Below are 21,778 nucleotides of genomic sequence, written 5' to 3'. Positions count from 1 at the left end.
TAAAACCCTTTCTCAAACAAACAAACAAACAAATCATGCTTAACTGTTCACAAAATGAAGCATTTGCAGAGAACTGAAGAGCAGTTTTATCTGAGTACTCAAGTAGACCTCTGCACTAAGAACACAGCTCTATTCTGGGTCTAAAGGACATTGCTGTTAGGTAGTAGTGGCACAGCTCTCGGGAGGCAGAGGCAGGCAGAGTCCGAGGCCAGTCTGGCCTACAGAGTGAGTTCCAGGGCAGCCAGGGCTACACAGAGAAACCCTGTCAAAAATTATCACCTACAGACAGACATTTGGGTTTAACTATAAGGCATGTGGGCACCTCACAGAAACATTCCTTTTGCTGGTGCCGGGGACAGAACTGTGGTACGATTCAACGCACAGCTGGCAGTATTGCTACCTGGTAGTACCTGTCAGAAGGGTTGCCCAGCTATGCTTTCCCCTCTGGTTCTCTTACTTAAAGTCACACTGAATATACAAGGCAAGTATGAAAGAAGGCCTGTCAGGATCTCCAGCTCTGAATCTGTGTAGCAGAACGTCCCTCCTTCCTCAGAGCAGAGATACCTGGTGTTTCTGTCTTTTAATCATTCTGTTGTCTTTGTTTGCCTGCTTTATGGGACTGAGGACTGGCCTTGAACACAAGGCAAGTCCTCTACCACTGAACTACAGCCCTCGCCAGGAAATGGACTTATCCCTCGCCAACCCCGAGTTACATGGTCCTCACTGACTTTAATATTATGTGAGTACAGCTTTGAGGCTCTAAAGAATTCTAAAACAGGAATCTAAAGGAGGAAAAATTCTTGCTTTAAAAAAAAAAAAAGTCTAGTAAATTTCCAGGTCACTCCAATCTGCCTCAAATCTTAACAGGAGTAGCAGCGTCCCATATGACTCAAACTGCTGCTATGAACTCTGAGGCTCACCTTCAGATGATGCAGATCATATATGTGGACTCCAGCACTGGTACCCGATGCAGCTAGCCAATTCCCATCTGGACTGACTGCCAGAAGACACATGGCCTCCACGGTCCCTGTGAGGACAGAAGAACAAGTTCTTGAATTAGCCACCCGCAGCCTGCCCAGCCCTGGAGATGATGGAGAGACCAACACGACCCACACAGCTATAAATCATTTACAGGAGAATTTACTGGAGTTTTGCAAATTAGTTCTAAAGGTTAATCTGTTTGTTTGTTTATTTATTTATTTATTTATTTATTTTTGGGTTTTTCGAGACAGGGTTTCTCTGTGTAGCCTTGGCTGTCCTGGAACTCACTCTGTAGACCAGGCTGGCCTCGAACTCAGAAATCCGCCTGCCTCTGCCTCCCAAGTGCTGGGATTAAAGGCGTGCACCACTACCGCCCAGCAACCTGTTTATTTTTAAATTAGAAAAAAAAATTTTTTTGAGGCAGGAAGTTACCTTTGTAGCCCAAGACAGTCTTAAATTTAGGGTCTATGTGCCTCAGCTTCTCAAATGTCAGGCAATCACACCTTCCTCACCTTTAAAACTGAATCAGCTATTGCATGGTGGCCCACATTTTTAGACCCAGGACTCAGGAGGCAGAGAATATGAGTTTAGAGCCATCCTGGTCTATATAGCAGTTTTCAGGCTAGTTAGGTCTACATTGTGAGATGTGGTACAAACAAACAAATATGAAAACTATTTACCCAGTTGCCGCTCATGTGAAGAGAGGCTAGAAAGATAAAACTGGAGACACCTGTGGTTCAGACCTGAAGAAGCACTGAAACCATATCTTTTAAGCTACTTCAAACTACTTTTTCCTACTCACTGTTTTAAAATTAGTTATAGACACAGCATTTTTAATGAAGCACATGTTTAATTTATTAAATGCCCTCTGCTTAACACTAGAGAGCACCTTTGTCAAAAAGTTTTGATTCAATTTGTAGCATGAAGATATGGGATAAAAATCAGACATCAATATTATATGCTAAAATGTGTGCTGCGTCTAACAATCCCTAATAATGAGAAAAGCTTTATAGCAAGCCATAGACCAAGTGCCAAAGGATGGATAAAGATGGTAAGGGTGCCAGGTCGTGGTGGCAGGCACTGTTAATCTGAGCACTTGTGAGGCAGAGGCAGGAGGACTTCTGAGTTCGAGGCCAGCCTGGTCTACAGAGGGAATTTCAAAACAACCAGAGCTACACAGAGAAACCTTGTCTTGAAAAACCAAAATGATGTAAGGGCAAGGTAGTCTAAGATTTATAATTAAAAACACTGTTGGTTTAATTCATCTGACTCCTAAATGATAGGTTCCTTCTGAAGCAGCTTTTCTTTTTATTTCTTGGGGGTTGGGGACTGGGATAGGAAGCTGAGACAAGGGCTCTCTGTGTAGCCCTGGCTCCCATGGAACTCACTATGAATTCCATGCTGGCCTCAAAACTCACGGAGATCCAGCTGTTCCTGCTTCCTGAGTGCTGGGACTAGAGGTGTGCACCCCAACTCTGGGACTGAAGCAGCTTTCCATGAGTTAATTTTAAACGGTGACAATCCAGGCTGATAAGAGTCTAAATGGTAAAGAAGCAGCTAAATGCCAGGGCTAGGGACAAGGGACAGACCATGGAATATATCCAACTACCAATGCAAAGTGGATGAGAAACTTAAGTCAACATTGCACTTCCCCAGTGCTGTTAATTCAGCATTCGCTGGTGTATATAGTCACCCAGTGATGCAATCTATGTTCTCACAGAACACAAAAAAGTCACAACCACAAATGACCCCAAATAAAACTATATGCACAACAATGTTTTTATCTTATATAAACATCTCATAGAAACACATAACAAAAAGTTAGTGAGCCCACAAAATCTCCACATACATATGCTGGGACACCAAAGTCCTGGGGAAGGGAAGGGGTTAGCAGGCGAAGTACTAGGGGTTAGTAGGGGTCAGAACTGTAGATGCAGATGACTTACTTTCTAACTCTGCTAACAAAACTAAGGATGATGAAACTTCTCTGGCCCCAAATATGGAATCAAAAACCCAGTGAGAAAAGAGTAGGTGTGAGGAACATTTCGGATCTCATCGAGTCTTCATCTGCCAGATATCTCCTCCTACTTTAAACTGCAAACATGGGAGGGAGTACAGCTGCAGAATGCAAAGAGCACCAGCACCTGACGCTGGCGTCTAAAGAAAAAAAGGCCACAGCAGAGATGCTGCTGACAAGTCCCTCTGGCCAGTTAGAAATCCCCACCTGATTGTGGCTGGAAAGTATGCAAGTGCTTGAAATGTCCTTCCGATAGTTGAACAATATGTAGAGACCCTTGATTGGATGCCACAAAGAGCTTTGTTGAATCTTCAGAAAACAAAATATGAAGGGCAGAGCGAAGAAATGCTGGTAATTTGGAAACCTTTGGATAAATCAACAGTGAAAGGCGGTGAGAGAAAGTAGCACACCAAAACCCGACACAGCCAGGCTTACATTACATTAACCTTGGAATTTCCAAGCAAGGACCCACAAAGGTCCTGGAATTCTGGAATGCTTCCTAGAGCCTATTCACCCTTCTCTTCATCCAAATGGTAACGGGTCCACTCTCTACCTTGGAAATAACATACTATGGAAATAAAATAACATTTTTGCTAGGAACGTTTCTCTATTTCTTTTTCATGTACACAATAAATATATTAGCCCTAAAATCATTCACACACTAACAAAAACAGACTCAGCAGGCTGTATTTATAGATTTATGTACACACACAGGTATATAACAATACTAGTTTAAAAAAAAAGGCTACCTATTTGAGAGTGGAGAGAGTGTAAGGGGTCAGAGGGAAGTCTGAGAGGGAACGAAAGGAGGAAAATTCTATTCCAATTAAAAATGTATAAAAATCAATAGCAATAAATATGTTACCATTGAAGTGGTAATGCTGAAGATTGAACCCAGAACCTCCTATAAGATTTAAAATAAACAAAAAACTGTGCGTAGGCTGGAAATTGGGTTCAGGGGTTAAAAGCACTGGCTATCTTCCAAAAGACAAGAGTCAGAGTCCCAGCACCCATACAGAAGCTCACAACCAAGTGTAACTTCAGTCCCAGGGGACCCTCCCCTTTCTGGGCTGTGCTTCAGTACATACATGGTGAACAGACATACTTGCACGCATGCAAAACATCAACACAAATAATAAAAAGTTTAAAAAATGTGCTGTGTCCGTGTATGTAGAGAGCAGAGGTTGAGAGTCTTTCCTTCCACCATGTGGGTCCTGTAGGTTCTGTAACAGCAATGACCCTCTAACTTCTCACTAAGAAAAAACTAAACATATAGGAAATTTCTTCTTGTTCAAAAACACACTGCGCCCCCCCTCACTTACTCTTTGGAGGCTTATGTTATCACGTTCATATTTCAATCGATAGAGAAAAAAACGAGATGCTGTAGAATAGGCTATCCAACTTCCGCATGGGGAAACACAGCTGCAGATAATGTTCTCAGGGCCCTGGCAAATGGAGGAAGCAACGTGAGAGAGAAAACCAACTTCTTTCCAGACAAAATCTCATTGTTTCACTACAGTCTCCTGGAATTAGACACCTGCTGGGCTCAGAGGAGGATGCCATCAAGGCTGGCAAACTTTATTACAAGGTTCCTATGACAGGAATCTTCAAGTTCGCAGTGCTCTAATTTCCACAAAGGCCTACATGGCCTTTTTTTTTTTTTTTTTTGAGATAGGGTTTCTCTGTGTAGCCTGGGCTGTCCTCAAACTCAAGAGATCAGCCTGCCTCTGCCTACTGAGTGCTGGGACTAAAGATGTGAACCACCACCACCACCCACCTTGCCTATACATAGTCTTAAACACTCAGTGCTGTGTGTACTATGACTCAGTGCAAGACAGAAAACATCACTGGTACAGCTTTGATTTCCTAATCCAACATGGGTCTACAGGGAACTCATGTTAGGTCTCTGAGTACCTTAGAAAGCCTCAATCTGGGAAGACAAGCAGGAAGGCATTAACGCAACAAAGGGCTGGGAGTGCTGATGTGCTTTCTGTCCCTGACGACCTGCTTTGAGTTGGATATGGTGATGCATGCCTTTAATCCCAGTATTCAGGAGGCAAAGGCAGGCAGTCTTTGAATTCAAGGCCAGCCTGGTCTATGAAACAAGTTTCAGGACAGCTAGGGCTACATAGAGAAACTCTGTCCTGAAACCCCACTCCCGAAAAATACCTCTAAGAAATAAAAAAATGAAAAATATTCAAAGGGGAAGAAAAATTCAATGTAAAGTTTATATAGAGTTAAAAATAAAGCTGGGTGTGGAGGTAGCTATCTGTAATCCCAGCACGAGGGAGACTGAGGTAGGGATTCTAACTATTTAAGGCTAATCCTGATGATACAGTAAACTGGACACAATCTCTGTCCATGGCCGACTTCAGACTTATGGTGGCCCTTATCCTGGAGCCTCCTGAATGTTGGAATTTACAGGCATGTGCCACCATAAATGACCAAAAATCCTTATTTAAGTTTTATATTTGCACCATCTGAATTGCTACAAGAACACACACTATGTTTACAGTACCAAAAGGATAAAACCAACTTCCTGTATTCATTTATCAAATTCTCAACATCTGACTGATGACAAAGTCTGGGCTATAGATTGAGAGGCACTCAGATTCACAAGGGGAAGTGCTCTGGACGTCGGACGGGGAGTACGCGCTATCCTCACCTTTGTCTTGAGGTGCAGGAGATGGTCTGCGTTTTTGGAGAGTGGAAGAGTATCTCCATTCTTGCCTAAAAACAGAAAATTCCCTCAGTTTTTTTTTCTCATCAAAGAAAAATTCTGCATTTTTCTATTCTAAAGCCAACATAACACAGAATTTCTACGGGTGGGTAATCTGGTTTCTCCACGTAAGCTCGCACAATCTGAAAGGCTAAGAGCAGCAGACGGAGCCCTAAGACTCAGTGTCTGACATGGCTGAAGCCCCACTCCACAGACATGCAGTTAGGTAGAAGCAGATTTCAATACATTCTAAGGAAGAGAATTTACTCTTAAACTAGTTATTCACCCCAGAGCTGTGTGGCCTGCTTGCATGCAGGACTGCTCCTACACATCCTTCTATCTTCCCAGTTTTCAATAGCCTGCTTTTATATCCGCCAGAGCAGGGCAAAGCCTGATTCTCGCTTGCATTTATGAGCTTTTGTGTTGTTTTAGTTAGCTGTCTATGTGCATGTGTATGCACTTGGAGGATAGCAGAGGATGTCAGGCTCCCTCAAGCTGGAGTTATGTGTGGTTGTGAACCACCTGGGTGTAGGTGCTGTGAACTGACTCCTACAAAAGCAGTATACATTCTTAACCTTAGCCATGTCCAGCAAGCTCAGGGATGCTCTTGCCTTGGTCCTGAGCTTCTGATTCTTCTGTTTCCACTTTCAGGGAATTGCCACCATGTGTGACTTATTTTCTACAGGCAGAATTTCAATTGCAATTTTGATACTGTACATTCTTTTTCCAGTTTACTTATTTATTTTCTTTCTTTTCTTGGCACAGGCCTCTGTCTCCCATGTGCTGGGATTAATGGCATGCACTATTATAGCTCGTTTCCAATTTCTTTTTGTGTGGGTGTACTGGATGATACTGTGGTTCACACCCAGGGACCTGGGCTCCCAGGCCGGCATTTTACTTGTGAAGAATACATAAGCCCCTTTTTGCTATACTTTCCCCCCCTTTTTCTCTTAAACAACGACAACAAAACAAAAAACGTTTTCAGTTTTAAAAACACAAAAGCAAAAATAAAAACTCTTTATCCAAGCCGGGCAGTGGTGGCGCACGCCTTTAATCCCAGCACTTGGGAGGCAGAGGCAGGCGGATTTCTGAGTTCGAGGCCAGCCTGGTCTACAGAGTGAGTTCCAGGACAGCCAGGACTACACAGAGAAACCCTGTCTCGAAAAACCAAAAAAATAAATAAATAAATAAAATAAAATAAAAATAAAAATAAAAAAAATAAATAAAAAATAAAAACTCTTTATCCAGACAAACCTGTTGCAGCCGTGGATCCTAGTCTCCAAAGTTCCAAGTGATGAGCAAACTGGAAAAGGAGAAGCTGCCTTCTTTTTGAACAGGAAATGAGACGCCGCTGCATCCAAGAATTGAGAAGTTATAAGTAGGCCAACCTGATCATCTACTGCTTTGTTTCCAGATTCAACATCTTAGCATATCAGCTCTTCTACTGTTGAAAACCATTTATTTAGCTGGGTGCAGTGGCCCAGCACGTAGGAGGCGGAAGCAGGTGGATCTCTGTGAGTTCAGAGCCAGTCTGGTCTATTTACTGAGACCCAGTCTCAAAACAAACACCCCAGAAATTCATTTATTTGATATACATATCCTAAGTCCTACTACTGTCCTAGGAATCAAGAACTCAATGGTGACAGAAATAGCCTCTGACCTAAAGAATTATTTAAAGAAATGACATAGACTAGGCAGTCATGTTACAGAGTATGGCACAAGATTTAATATGGATAAACAGGATGAGCAGAAAGGTCATCTAACTTGTGGAATATATACAGAATAGAAGTAGTTCACTGGTAAAGATTAGTCAAGCAGAGAAAACAAGGTAACAAGTTCCAGGGAGGAAAAGGCATGTGACCTCTCATTGTGTCTCAAGGTCAGTTGCAAAAGCACCGTGGAAAAAGCTGACCAAGACAGGACAGTCCAATATCAACATGGGTTTCAACAAACACACCAAAAATTTAGGGCTCTACGCTGAAGACAACAATAGCAAGCTAAGGTTTTTGAAACATAGAGGAATGAGAGCTTTTAGAGTGACCCATGGACAACGGTAGAATGACAGGGACGATAATAAAAGACCACCCAGCTGGTCATGCGTGCATGTCGTTAATCCCAGCACTCGGGAGGCACATGGAGATCTCTCAGTTCCAGGACAGTGCTACACAGAGACACCCCATCTCAAAACAAAACAAACAAGCAAATAATTAAGGGAATCATTAAGGAAGTTACTGAAAAGGAATCCATGAGAATAGACACTGATCTAAACAGGGATAAAGAGGCACTCAGAGAGTCAAGAGACACTGCCACATACATGAAATACATGGATTTTTTAAAAACTATATTCTTTATTGTATATATTTGGGTGTTTGGCCTGCATGTTTATCTGTGCATCACATTCATGCAGTGCCTGAGGAGGCGAGAACAGAGTCAGTTCTTGAGTTGGAGGTACAGATAGTCACTAGCTGCCAAAAGAGCTGTGTTGTTTGTAGGAACCACTGGGCCATTATCTCCAGCTCCAAAATGTGTGTGTTAATTGCAAACATCATCCCGAGTTTCCTTTCTGAAGAAACACCCCTCCCCTCAGTAACTGTGCTTTATGGGAATTTCGTTAGCTTGTTTTCTTTTTGTTTTTTTTTTTTTTTTTTTTTGGTTTTTTGAGACAGGGTTTCTCTGTGTAGTCCTGGCTGTCCTGGAACTCACTCTGTAGACCAGTCTGTCCTGGAACTCAGAAATCTGCCTGCCTCTGCCTCCCAAGTGCTGGGATTAAAGGCGTGCGCCACCACCGCCCGGCTCGTTAGCTTGTTTTTAAGGTGGGCGAGCTTAGTTTAGGTGGAGAACCAGGCTTGCAGTATTCCTTATGAGGTAGATGGTACTATCCCCACGAGTAGACCTTCCCAACACCTAAACCAGACCCAACTCATTATCACAGTAGTCATATACACATGCACATAGCAGATGTCTTCAAGGAGGCTTGCCTTAGAACACAATGAAGATCGCTTTACAAGTGTGAGCTGTGTTCAGTCTTACTGGATAGAGGGACAGAAAAGGTGTGAGGGTTCGAGGGGTACTCACATGGGGGAAAGTGATCTTTCGGAGAGCAGCATCGTAATTCTTTACCTCCACTTTCTCCATGAGAGGCCGAATAACTAGGTGGGTGTCGGTGCCTGAAGCAAAGAGGCAGCAGAGAGGGAACACACTGTGAGAGAAGTCCTTCATGAAGAGAAAACAGCCAGAGTTGGGAGTTGGCAGAGTCTCGAGCAGCTGGCTGGGGGAGGACTTACCTCCTGAGATCAGAGCTGTTGGGCTGTGGGCCACAGTGCGCACGTCATGAGTGTGATGCTGGAACGGTTTCGTCCGGACCCACTGCTTCTCACTGCTGTTGGAAGTCACGGACACCAGCTGGAAATGGAATACTGTGCCCTCAGCTGTGCCCACCACAAAACTGTCCTCTTGCTGAGAAATAAAACCACAAGGGGATAGATGTCAACCAAACACTCCAGATGGGAAAATATTTCTTCAGGTTTTCTATCTGGGCAGCTCAGGAGACAAACCAGAAACCCTCTTGCCCTGAATTAGAAGGGAGGTTCCCAGGAGCGTCCCATGAGAGGAGAAAGCTTGAACATAGGTGGTAATACGCCCCCTGCTGACAATGTTAGCAATTAATATGGCCAATTATGTTATGCAGCCAGTCACATGCTACACATTCAATGACAAACCCAAGTATCATTCCAAAACATCTACTGGATCAGATAAGTTCCCATTTCCCAGTGATATCAGAGCTGTACATAGAACATCACTCACAACTTGCAATGACACTGGTGGTGCAATTTAAAGGTAAACATACCTTTAAATTGTACTCTAGGTTGGTTTGGGTGGGAGATTTTTATCTTGCTGAAGATTTTTAAGAATTGCAGGGCTGGAGAGCTGGTTCTCAGGTTAAGGGCACTACTGCTCTGTCAGTGGGTCTGAGTTCAGTTCCCAGCACTCCTGTAATGCCACTTACAACCTTCTACACAACTCTTGCTTCACATGGATTGAAGCCTCTGACTTCTACATGCCTGTATATACCCACACCCCACCCGCACATATCAAATATTAAAAAAGGGGTGGGGAGGCTGAAGAGATGGCTCAGTGGTGCCTGCTCTTCCAGAGACCTGGGTTCAATTCCCAGCACCCATATGTCAGCTCACAGCTGTCTGCAATTCCAGTTCTAAGGGATGCAACAGAGACACACATAGGCAAAACACGCATATTATAAAAGGGGGTGGGGAAGGGCTAGCGAGATGGCTGGCGGTTAAGAACACTGGCTGCTCTTTCAAGAGACCTAGGTTCAATTCCCAGCAACTACATGGCAGCTCACAACTGTCTGTAAGTCCTATTCCAGAGGATTCAACACCTTCACACAGACAGACATGCAGGCAAAATACCAATATACATAAAATAAAAAATTATTATTTTTTTTAAATTTTATTTTGCTTTTTGAGACAGGATTTCTCTGCTATATATCTTGAAAGATAAGCAAAACTTCCACTTTCAAATAAGGCACTTAGTATTTTTATTTCCTTAGAGGTAGTATTTCCTTAAATGAAATCGACTTGTTCTGCATGTGTTTGTTCTCTCCTTACTTGCCACAAGTGTTATTACCTGCTGCGTCATCTTCTCAGCTTACAAATACCTTTACAAAGTTCAACATTTCTATTAAAAAACACAGTATGAATTTCCATGATGTCACTGCTTACGTGGTTTAGGATTTAAATTTCTCTGCTGCTAGTTGCATAAAAGAAGAGCACATACAATTGGTACATTAGGTGTGCAACGCAGTAGCTTCCCCTACTACCTATTTGTATTTGCCTAAATACACTCTGTGACGTTTGTACAATGCTGGAATCACCTGATAGATTTCTCAGAATGTGATCCTGCCATTAGGTGACATGTGACTATATACAAACTACGCTTAGTAGAAGAAATATGTAAAAATAGCTTTAAATTAACAACAACAAAAATATGTTGTGAGAAAAAAATGAATCATTCTAAGTCACATAAGCAATGTATGGGAAAAGAGAGACCTTAAGGGGGCTGGAGAGATGGCTCTGTGGTTAAGAGCACAGACTGCTGTTCCAAAGGTCCTGCCCGAGTTCAGTTCCCAGCAACCACATGGTGTCTCAAAACCATCTGTAACAAGATTTGGTTCCGTCTTCTGGTGTCTGAAGACAGCAACAAAGTACTCACATACATTAAATAAACAAATAAATAAATAAATAAATAAATGAGGGAGGGAGGGAGGGAGGGAGGGAGAGGTATATATATATATATATATATATATAGAGAGAGAGAGAGAGAGAGGGAGAGAGGGAGAGAGGGAGAGAGGGAGAGAGGGAGAGAGGGAGAGAGAAAGAGACAGACAGACAGACTCCGAGACCTTAAGACTGACTTGGAAGATGAGCTTGGTCACACAAGCCTGTAATCCTAGCTACTCAGAAAGCTGAGGCAGGCCGGGCAGTGGTGGCGCACGCCTTTAATCCCAGCACTTGGGAGGCAGAGGCAGGCGGATTTCTGAGTTCGAGGCCAGCCTGGTCTACCGAGTGAGTTCCAGGACAGCCAAGGCTATACAGAGAAACCCTGTCTCAAAAAAAAAAAAAAAAAAAAAAAAAAAAAAAAAAAAAAAAAAAAAAAAAAAAAAAAAACTGAGGCAGGAAGACCGTTCAGGGACAACCTGGGCTGGGACTGTACTCACATCAGCAACAGCGATAGACTGCACGTCAGCATTGGCAATGACATGGCTTTTGACAAGCGTCCCAGTAGCAGAATCCCATAACTGCACCTTTCCAACAGAGTCCACGCTTATGACGGTGCCGTCGGACAGGAAGGCAACACCCCACACTATGCACCTTGACTTAGTCACTCCCAGGTGTTGCCTATCTAAAACCATTTTACGAATTATGCTCCCTGAAAAACAAGAAAAGCACACATGTTTAGTTTTAGTTTTTCAAAACTACACAGGCAAGCATACATGGAGTTAGATGTCTGAACACAGCTAGGCTGTAAATGGCAGCTGTGTTGAACTGTTTTAAAACTCCAAAATGGGAAGAGGAAGGAGTGAGGTGGGAGGGAGGGAGAAAGAAAGACAGAGCAGAAGAACTGGCATCCCTTCTGGGAAAGTGGAATGGAAGGATCCCTGGTCACTTAAAAGCTGGCAAACTGTGTGTACATGTTATACCCCACACTTCCCCACTCTGTGTATAGAAAAGGGAGAAAAGTGTCAGGAGAAAAGACTCGGGGTGGCAACCAAGCAGTGCCTTGAAACCAATATGCAGGTTAGCCTTAAAGAAAGCCAAGAAGCCCTTGACTTATACTTTGACAGCCACAGGAGCTCAGGACCCTGTACTTCAGAGACTAGAAGTATGAGGGGCCCCCAAGGAGAGACTGCTGGACCTTGAGGGACTGATCTCCTGAGTAATCGGCCAGCTATTAACTAAACAGAAGAATTTCTTACACAAAAGGCTTTGGGAACTGAGGCTGGGGCAGGGGTGTCTGGAAGGAACACAGGGTCCAGTGAAACTGCTGAGTGCTGAGGACACCAGATTTCCACTACTCAGAACACTGCCAGCTGGGCCTGCACTTCCAGGGCTCACAGGGATGGAGAATGGGGGAGTATGAATGCAGCTCTGTGTGGAACATGTAATGCTCAGGGTTGGGCTGATCCCCAAACAAACAACAACAACAACAAACCCAACTGATTGATTTTAAGTCACTCAAGAAAAAAAAGTATAAGGTCCCGACTTCACAAGTCTCCAGACTGGACACCCAGATGCCTCTGCAGGGAAGGTCATGCTTGGGGTCCCGCTACGGTGACAGGAGTAAACAGCACACATGGGAAGAAAGGTTCCTCTAATGAGAAAAGCCAAGCAGACTAACTAACAAGCAGATCAACAGGAGGGTGCAGAACACTTGCCAGGTATTATCACTAAGAGCGTCAGGATCGGGGCTGGAGAGACAGCGCAGTTGTTCAGTGCTCACTGTTCTCACAGGGGACTGGAGTTTGGGTCCCAGCACCACCCGTAACTACAGTCCTAGCAGATTTCTTCACAAGTACACACAATCAAAAACCAAACTACAATTCTTAAAAAAGAAAGGTCAGCCTCAGAGGCTCAGTCCCAGAACACAGCTTAGCAAAGGCCCAGGTTCAATCTCCAACAGCTGAAACCAGGAAAGACCTTTGGAGGTGGCTAAGTGAAAATTCCACTACAAAGATTAAGATATAAAAACAACAAATGTATCTTAGCAAGCAGTGAAGTCAGAAAAGATGAAAAAATAAGAGTGATGGAGAAAGTCAGAAGACCCACACTGAAGTAACAAAACACCAGAAAGGGAAAGGAGAAGCTCAGATACAGAACACAACTGACACCAGAGAAAAACCAACTAACCAAACCCAAACCCACAACACATTCAGACATTAGCAAGTATAAAGAAGATTTCAGGGTAAAACAGGGCCTGGGGGCAGAGGGCTCACCTCTGCATAGAGGGCCCTGGGTTGGATTTCCAGCAAAGAAACAAAGAAACCGTCCACATAGGAAAAGGAAAGGGGAAGAGGCACATGCTCAAGGGGCCTAGAAACCAAACAGAAGCCTAACTCTCTGTCTGCACAAGGGGACACTAATTAGAATGGCATTATACTTACTAACAGGGAAGGGGGGGGTCCTAAACAACACAGAAGCAAAAGGGGCCCTGGAAAGACTGAAACACCAGTCTTCCAACCCCACACCGTGCAGCAGGATCCAAGCGGCTAAGCTAGACCAGAAGTCAAAACAAAGAGACTTATTTTTAAAGACATAGAAATGACAGAAAAAACAAACAAAACCACCAAACTACTCAGATGTATTTTGTATCAACTTATACAGTTGAAAGATTTCAAGGATCAAGTAGCAGGAACTGAGGGAGAAGAAGAATATTAAACAGGAAGCAGGCAGGAAGGAGAATAACTTCCTCTGTGAGCAGCACAATGTGGCCATGATGAAAACAGCTGACTACTGAGTGGAACCCAGTTAAAAGGAGCACATGGGAAGGATCAAGCGACTATGTGCTTGGACACTCACAGCACAAGGTACAAAGGGAAGAAAGAAAGACTCAGTGCTGAAATCAACAATGTACAGAACATAAAAATCACAATGCAGAATTGTAAACATGTTGTGCACAGCAGAGATAAACCCTAAAAGAATCAACTAAGACTTGCAGTGGCTTACTTTGGGGAGTGGGAGAAGGGACAGGGGGATTCTTCTTTTTGTAAAAAGCCTTTAAGAGTTCTTTGGTTATAGGCATGTGTAATATAGACAGATAAAGAAATGCACAAGTCAGGCACCGAGGAAAAAGACAAGAAGACAAGTCTGACCCATTTTGTCTCTGTATTTTGCACACACGAATATGCTAATCTAACAAGTTAAAGGGAAGCTCACATTGAAGGTGTCTAGTAGCCCAATTTTCCAGGCCAAGAACCAGAAAAGAAAGTCATTATTTTGGAGTAAAAAAGCTACTGTCATATCTCCTATAGAAAGTGCTGCCAGCCTCCACTGAAGGGTAGAGAGCCCCTACAAAGCAGCAGTGGTAATCAAACACAGCAGCAGGAGGCCAGAGATGGCTGAGGAGTTACTAGGGCTTATTAAGCAAGTGGAGGATATGGGGTGGGGGCTGGATCCCAGAACATGTGTAAAAACTGGGCCTGGTCCCTAGATGCCTGCAATCCCAACAAAGAGGAACTGGAGACAGGAGGATCATTAGGACTAGTTTCTTGCCAGGTTATATTAAAAACAAACAAACAAAAAAGAAGACTCTGCTTCAAAAAGAGCAGGGAGAGCCAGGCGGTGGTGGCTCACGCCTTTAATCCCAGCACTTGGGAGGCAGAGGCAGGTGGATTTCTGAGTTCGAGGCCAACCTGGTCTACAGAGTGAGTTCCAGGACAGCCAGGGCTACACAGAGAAACCCTGTCTCAAAAAAAACAAAAAAAACCAAAAAACCAAAAAAAAAAAAAAAAAAAAAAAAAAAAAAAAAAAAAAAAAAGAGCAGGGAGAGTAAGCAATAAAGGAGAACATCTGACATCCCCTCCGGTACTTACAGTACCCACAGAGGCATATACACACATGTAACACAGAAATGCAGACACAGACACACAGACATACACACATAGAACAAACACGTAGAAAACAAGGGGCGAGATTTGTGATGGACTTGTGAAGGGATTAGTGAGGAGTTGGGCCATCAGGTCATTGAAAGAGGCAAAGTCAGCATTTAGAAACTGAGAAATGTAAATCTGACAAAACGCACACCCCAAATGTACTAAACAGAGAGACAGTCACCTGATTTGACATCAAACACGCTAACGTAGTCTATGGAACCAGCTGCAACGTGGGTACCAGCAGGATGCCAGCTGAGACTCAGTATCCGACCTTAGGAGTAAGAAAACAATAAAAAGTGCCATCTAAATATACAACAAAACCTAACTGAGCTCTCCTTCCACAACCACCCACAGGGTTGGCACAGTTCAGCCTTAAGTTTCCTCAGCCACCATGGTTGATAAACTGTTCTGGGACCCACAATAAAGTATCTGACAACTAGCTTTAATAATGTATAAACAGATGAGGAAAATGTGTAAGTATGTTTTCTTTTGAGAATGAAGTGGTGGTAAACGAGAGGAAATTTCAGTGTGCACAAACACTGACTTTTCACAGATTAAAGAGACATACTTGCACGAGTGCTCAAACATATGTACGATCATGCACAAATATTGGCATTACAAACATGGATGCACCAGATATAGGAGGGCACCCTCATAGGATTGTACTGTCCAATGATGTCGGCCACCTTGGTTTGTGCAGGCATGTCTGCCTGACGATGATCACAAAATGAGATAATTTATTTCTCAGAACAGATCCTTACATAATTTATTTCTCACAACAGATGCTATTGTTAACCAGCTGTAGTTATGTTTTTACTTTCTTTCTTTTTTTGGTGGTTGTGCTGGTCAGTTTTTTGTCAGCCTGACAAAATTACCAAAGGACACAGAGAACACACACCATGGTCACTACTCTCCAAAACAGGCACCAACGAACCACAATCGCTGTTGGTTTTTAAAATCAAGTTCTACCAGCATACAGCATACACATCTGTTCGCAGACTGTCTTTGGTTGTTTCTGTGCTATACCCAGAGTTAGCAGAGGCTGTAGTACCCCCAAAGCCTCAGTACTGTTGTGCTCAGTATTTCACAAAGTACTTGTCAACCCCTGCTCTTCACCCTAGTGCGGGTACACCCCAGAGCCCCAACCCCAGCAGCTGCTCATGACACTCCCCATGGCATTTAAATTGGCTAGTAAGGTTAAGAACCACAGCCAGCAAAACTTAAGAGGTAATTGCACCATTGAGGCAGGATTGTCATGAGTTTAAGGCCAGCCAGGGCTACACAGAGCGCCAGGCAAGTGTAGGCCAGTGTGAGAACCCATGTCATAAAAAGCAGGAGGAAGAGGGAACAAAGGAATGGCAGCTTTCTTGTGGTACAAACCTGTAATTTCACACTCAGGAGACAGAGGCAGCGGGATGGGGAGTTTAAGGCAGTCTAGTCCCACAGTGGAATCAGCCTCAAACAGCACATCACTTAAAAAGTCAGTTTTAAGACTCTATGCAAAAGTGTTTACATTTCACAGAAGAGGAGTTTTGTTGAATACACTGTTGATTTAATGTCAACTTGACAAAGACAGAGTCATTTTGGAGAGACCCTTAATTGAGAAAATGTCCCAACCAGACTGGCCTGTGGGTGAACTTGAGGTACACTTTCTGGATTGTTGATTAATGTGGGAGGCGCCCAGCCCACAGTTGGTGATGCCACCCCAGGACTGGTGCTCCTGAGTGCTATAAGAAAGCAGGCTAAGCAAGCAGCAACTTCCATGGCCTCTGCATCAGCTCCTGCCTCAAGGTTCCTGCCCTGTGTGAGTTTCTGTCTCAGTTATGTTGGTGGGACTGGAGACTGAAATAAACCTGTTCCTCCCCAAGTTGCTTCTAGGCATGGGAGTTTATCACAACACAAACCCAGACTAAGACACAGGTGATAAACAACATACTCATTTTCACAAAACACTGGTTTTCTACTTTGAATTTCTGTATATTTGCTTAGTCAGGCAATTGCAGCTATGCTAAATGAGACACCTTCTAGAACTTCCCCTGTGCTCAGAAAAAAAATTAGTGTATACACAAAGCATTTCCTATAGCCACAGGAAAATATCCTATTACTTTAGTGACATAAAAACATAACTTCTTGTCCACTGCCCGATCCAAAACAAGCCTTACTTTTTTGCCGATCAAAATTTCTTGCAAACTGGATTTTGTCTGGGGTGACTTCAAACAGTTTCACAGAGCCATCTTCACAACCAACCTGTTAGAGACAGGTAGAACACAGACTAAGTGAGCCTTTGTACAGGACTAATACACCCCCCCACACACACACACAAGCATATGCTGTTTCTTCTTTAAAGCTATGACTTGCCTAAAATCAAAACAAACCAAAAAAGCTTGTGAGAGGGGGAGGGGCACCTACCATCAAGACATTGATAGTATATTCCTGGTCAACCTGAATTTCTGCACATGGCACAGATTAGAAGCAAGGCTTTACACACGCCTGCCAGAGACCCATGGCCCATACATATAAAAGACCTTTAAACCCAGATGGAGATATTTAGGATAGTATATAATCAGACTAGAGTTAGACTCTAGAGAGCCACCGTATGGGCACTGGGAATCAATCCCAGATCTTCTGGAAGGGCAGGAATGCTTTTAACTGATGAGCCACCTCTCTAGCCCACCTCCAGGAATTTTTAAGCTTCAGTGTCAATTCCAACCTTATGTTTTATGATTCCTGGTACCCACAGTTCCTATGTTACATAATACAAACATGGGTAAAGAGGTTTGAGTGGCCATAGACTAATCTATTTTGAATTACCAATAGTTGCTTACTGACCAAAAGCTGAGAGCCATTGGGGCTGGCGGTCATACTCCAGATGGGTCCTCCAAAGGCATCCAAAGTGTACTTGATGTTTAGTGCCTGTAGGTCATACTCAAGAATTTCTCCATTCAGTCCAGCACTAAAGAGCCGCTGCCCTTCTGCCCAACACAGGGCTTCGGTACCCCGAGACTCATGACCTGGGAAAAACTACAGAAGCATCGTCATTTCTCAACCTGCCATGAATTCAAAACCACAGAGCAGCATACCTTCCCAACTTGCCATGAATTCTTCAGTCACCGGCACCTGAAAAGTATTTCCTCACAAATAACTACTAGTTTGTCACTATCAAACATTTGTGTCTATTACACACTTTCATCTCTTTCAGCTTCAAATATTAGTTACTTAAAATGACATGTTATACATTTCTCTCTTTTTTAAACTAGGACTAATTCAACAGAAGTTCTTCAACTAATATTTAAGAATTAGGATACTCAAGGTTGACTCAGCAGGTGTGGTGGCTTCTATAACTCTAATCTTAGAACTCAGGAGGCAGAGCCAGGACACCCGAAGCCAGGGTGGGCTACAGTAAGTCCCCATGCATAAAAAGTTGGATTGGTGTCCAGTTGGATATGAAGTATCTAAAATTCTTTTTTGTTGTTTTTTGAGACAGTTTTTCTGTCTCAAAACAAAATAACAGTTCTGGCTATCCTGTAACTTGCTCTGGTCTCAAACTCAGAAAGATCCACCTGCTTCTGCCTCCCAAGTGCTGGGATTAAAGGTGTGTGCCACCACCACCTGATTGAAGTATCTAATTTTCTAAAAGCTATTACAAACTTGGAGTTCTCTGTGCTCACAACTAAGCACCAGGGAACCTGGAATGTTAGCACACAGGGTTGTTCCTTGAAGGGAAGGGACATATAACCTGTTATTCTCCCAGAAGGCTAGGAGCTCAATCGTCTGGTGAGTTCTGTGCTATGTGAGTGACTGGACTTCTTCAGCATCGGATCCTCCTGCAGACTCTTCAGCCTGTTTCTCCCAGTCTACCCATAGAACCTATCTCTATGAACTTTACAAAGAGTTTTAATGCAGTCATGTCTGCTCTGTATTTAGCTTACTTTGTTCCTCAAGGAGATTTATGTATGCTTTGGTAAAATTGGGATCAAGTTATCGCCAGAATACGTTTTCATCAAATTGTGTCTTGCCTAAATATGCCAAAGACAAACCACCTGGGGCTGGTTTGTTTTTCACACAAATATTTTCTACTATGTTACAACTGCCCACCGATTCCAATTACTCAAAACAGTCCTCCATCAAGAGACTCATGAGTGCAGACATGTTAAATGACAGTGTGTACACTTGACCATCTACCTCAATTGCATGTCCAGTTCACTTGGAAGGGATGCTTAGAAAACAATTCGGTCCACTCCAGCTTTTTGTTCAGAACTTAGGCTACTTTTTTACTTTTCTTTTGAGGCAGGGCCTCACACTATGTAGCCCTCACTGTCCTGGATAGAAGTCTTTATGTAGACCAAGCTGGCCCAGAACTCAGAGATAAATAAATTCTTATTTGAATTTGCAAAGCCAAGAGACAGATGGGTAAAGTGACTTGTCTGAAAAGCCCAAGGCAACGGAATGACAGAAGCACAGCTCTCTTAACTCCTCGCTCCTAACCTTTTAATTCTAATGCTGTCTTGCTCTGAGAGTGATGTGACTGTGCCAGAATTCCTTACGCTTTTTATTACATGTATTTACTTAGTGTATATGCAAGTCAGAGGGCAACTGGCAGGAGCTGTTCTCTTCTTCCACCATATGGGCTACAGAGATTAAACTCAGGTTTTCAGGCTTGGAAGCAAGGACCTTTACTCACTGATCCATTTCACTTGGCCAGAGGCTAGCAATTTAACCAATAGGAAAGGAGACATGGAGAAAACAGAAGATGAGACTGAATTAGTTAGCTGCTAAAAGTAGGAAAGGCAGGGAAGAAATGGAGGACTTACTCCCTGAACACTGACTTAGCAGTAGCTTTGTCCCGGACACAGAGCCGGAGGAGAGTCACAAACATTGCTAATGTAGCCCCCGATCTTACAGAATTTGAAGTTTAGCAGTGAAAAGAGCCACTAAGCAAAAATACAAACTATGCCAGTATAGAGGTTACAAACGACAAACGGAAAAGTCACACTGTGCAACAGGTGTATACCCAACCATGTTTGTCGTGTTTCTAGCAGTGACCCATTTGTTGTGGGCAAGGACTTGCAACTGTTCTACACACAGTAGTTCTTCAGTGAGGCCTCCTAATGCTACCTGTCAAGAGTACTAATCCCAGATTGATTATACAAGGGAGAAACTGTTTACTGACCTTTCTTCAGGAACGCAAAAGCTCTGACATATGATTCATTACCAGTACTTGACACTCACTCTTGGAAACACTGACAGAGTGCTTACATCTTAGGCGCCTGATTGCTGGGTACTGAGTACTCATCCACCTATCACTTCTCTTTTGAACTGAGTTGCATGTTGCACCTGAAGGATATTAGTAACTACTGTTCTTGAGGAGAAAGTCTTTGGCGCCAGAGAAATGGCTCAACAGTTAAGAGCATTTGTTCTTGTAAAGGGTTCCCAGCACTTAATAATGGCAGTTCATAACCACTTCTAAATCCAATTCTAGGGGATCTAATGCCCTCTCCTGACCACTATGGGCACATCTGAAGTGTACATATATGCATGTAGGCAAAATACTGGTACATACAAAACCAACAAATCTTTATGTGTACCCAAAAGAGACAGTTCACCTAATTAAAAGTCTCCTCTATTTCCAAATAGACAAATACATCTACAATCCTGGAGACAGGTGAACTTGGGAGTCTGCTTGCTGCTATGTTAGTAAAATCTTCTGCTATTACAATGTTTGAAAACTTTCCATTGACAAATGGAAGGCATACTAAGACCTTCAGCAAGAAATGCTATTTTACCAGAATCACAATGATCTCAACAATTCTTTTTCTTGTAGTGGCCAAAAGATCCAGCAAACTTCGGTCCTCAAGTGGCATATAGTGACACAATTCCTAGGCAGGAGATGTCTAAGCAGTGTTAGAAAGATCAAACCCCTGGGCTGCTTTCACCCATTAAGGGAGCTCAGATATGCTACAGAAGTTCTAAGCAATTCCACAGCGGGAAGAGTCACTTCATCTATCTGAAGACAGGACACGTAAGTTGTAGAATTGAAGTTAAGAGAATTAACATCAGGAATACCACACCAGGCTCCCAAAAGACTTACTTTCTCCTGAAAATAGTTTGCTGACAAATTATAAATTTCCACCGTGCCATCTGTTCGTGAAACAGCCAATCTGTTTGACTGATTATTGTAAGCCACACATCGGATGCCTGAAGGAACGTAATTAAAGAAACGTACTCGATGGACTTTAAATTCACCCATTCCTGGAGGGACAAAAGGAGTCACTGTTAAGTATTAACTGGAGAATCTCCTATGCATTCAATCTATTGTCATCACTGTTGGATGGGAGGTTCCATGATCTCTCACGTAAGTTCATTTCTAATAATGCCCCAGCAAGACTTTTCAGTCTCCAGAAGCTCAATAGGAAGCTTCAGCAACTTAGCTCCCAAAGGCCAACTCCATCCCTCCATCTTTCTAAGCTCTTGGAGGAAGAGAGTTTGAAAATCGGCACTTTACCAATAATTTCTCTCCTTAACATTACTGAGTTTGCAAATCACAGGCCCATTCTAAGACTGACAAGGGGTTGATGGGGGAGGGGAACCCAGAGCACGGGTGGGCAACGACAGAAGTTGGTGGTCTCTCCCAGTCTGCCTGATCTAGTACCTGACACACACCTACTGGGAGCGGAACTTGTTCGCCTCTTACACGTCTACCCTCAAGGGAGCCACGGGCAGAGCGGGCACGTTCTGAAGAGCGACTGAAGAGCGCGAGGTGTCCGCCAGCTCCGCTCTCTCCCAGGTCCACGGAGTAGCTTCCACTCCGCCTCAGAACCAAGCATCTACCAAGGCCCGGTGGCCCCCGACCCCGGGTGAACTGCAACCCTTCCAAACCCACTGTTTCAGCTGC

At 43.4% G+C, this 21,778-nt stretch overlaps 1 protein-coding gene across 2 annotated transcripts in view; it reads right to left on the bottom strand.

The window, feature by feature from the left end:
- Utp4 (UTP4 small subunit processome component) overlaps positions 1-21,778 on the bottom strand; it is a 28,111-nt gene that overhangs the window by 6,175 nt on the left and 158 nt on the right. For both annotated transcript variants that reach the window (XM_034522218.2, XM_034522219.2), the window contains exons 2-13: positions 20,975-21,135; positions 17,716-17,907; positions 17,049-17,133; positions 15,068-15,157; positions 11,455-11,666; positions 9,002-9,173; positions 8,793-8,884; positions 6,972-7,068; positions 5,664-5,728; positions 4,321-4,443; positions 3,206-3,362; positions 921-1,027 (exon numbers count right to left, since the gene is read on the bottom strand). In XM_034522218.2, the coding sequence (XP_034378109.1) occupies positions 921-1,027; positions 3,206-3,362; positions 4,321-4,443; positions 5,664-5,728; positions 6,972-7,068; positions 8,793-8,884; positions 9,002-9,173; positions 11,455-11,666; positions 15,068-15,157; positions 17,049-17,133; positions 17,716-17,907; positions 20,975-21,133 (1,551 nt within the window). In that variant the 5' untranslated portion in view covers positions 21,134-21,135. The remainder of the gene's footprint in view (positions 1-920; positions 1,028-3,205; positions 3,363-4,320; positions 4,444-5,663; positions 5,729-6,971; positions 7,069-8,792; positions 8,885-9,001; positions 9,174-11,454; positions 11,667-15,067; positions 15,158-17,048; positions 17,134-17,715; positions 17,908-20,974; positions 21,136-21,778) is intronic.

The sequence above is a fragment of the Arvicanthis niloticus genome, chromosome 18 (genome assembly GCF_011762505.2).
Source record: "Arvicanthis niloticus isolate mArvNil1 chromosome 18, mArvNil1.pat.X, whole genome shotgun sequence".
NCBI lineage: Eukaryota > Metazoa > Chordata > Mammalia > Rodentia > Muridae > Arvicanthis > Arvicanthis niloticus.
Note: the sequence above shows the minus strand (reverse complement) of the source record. Positions and strands in the feature narration are given on the sequence as shown.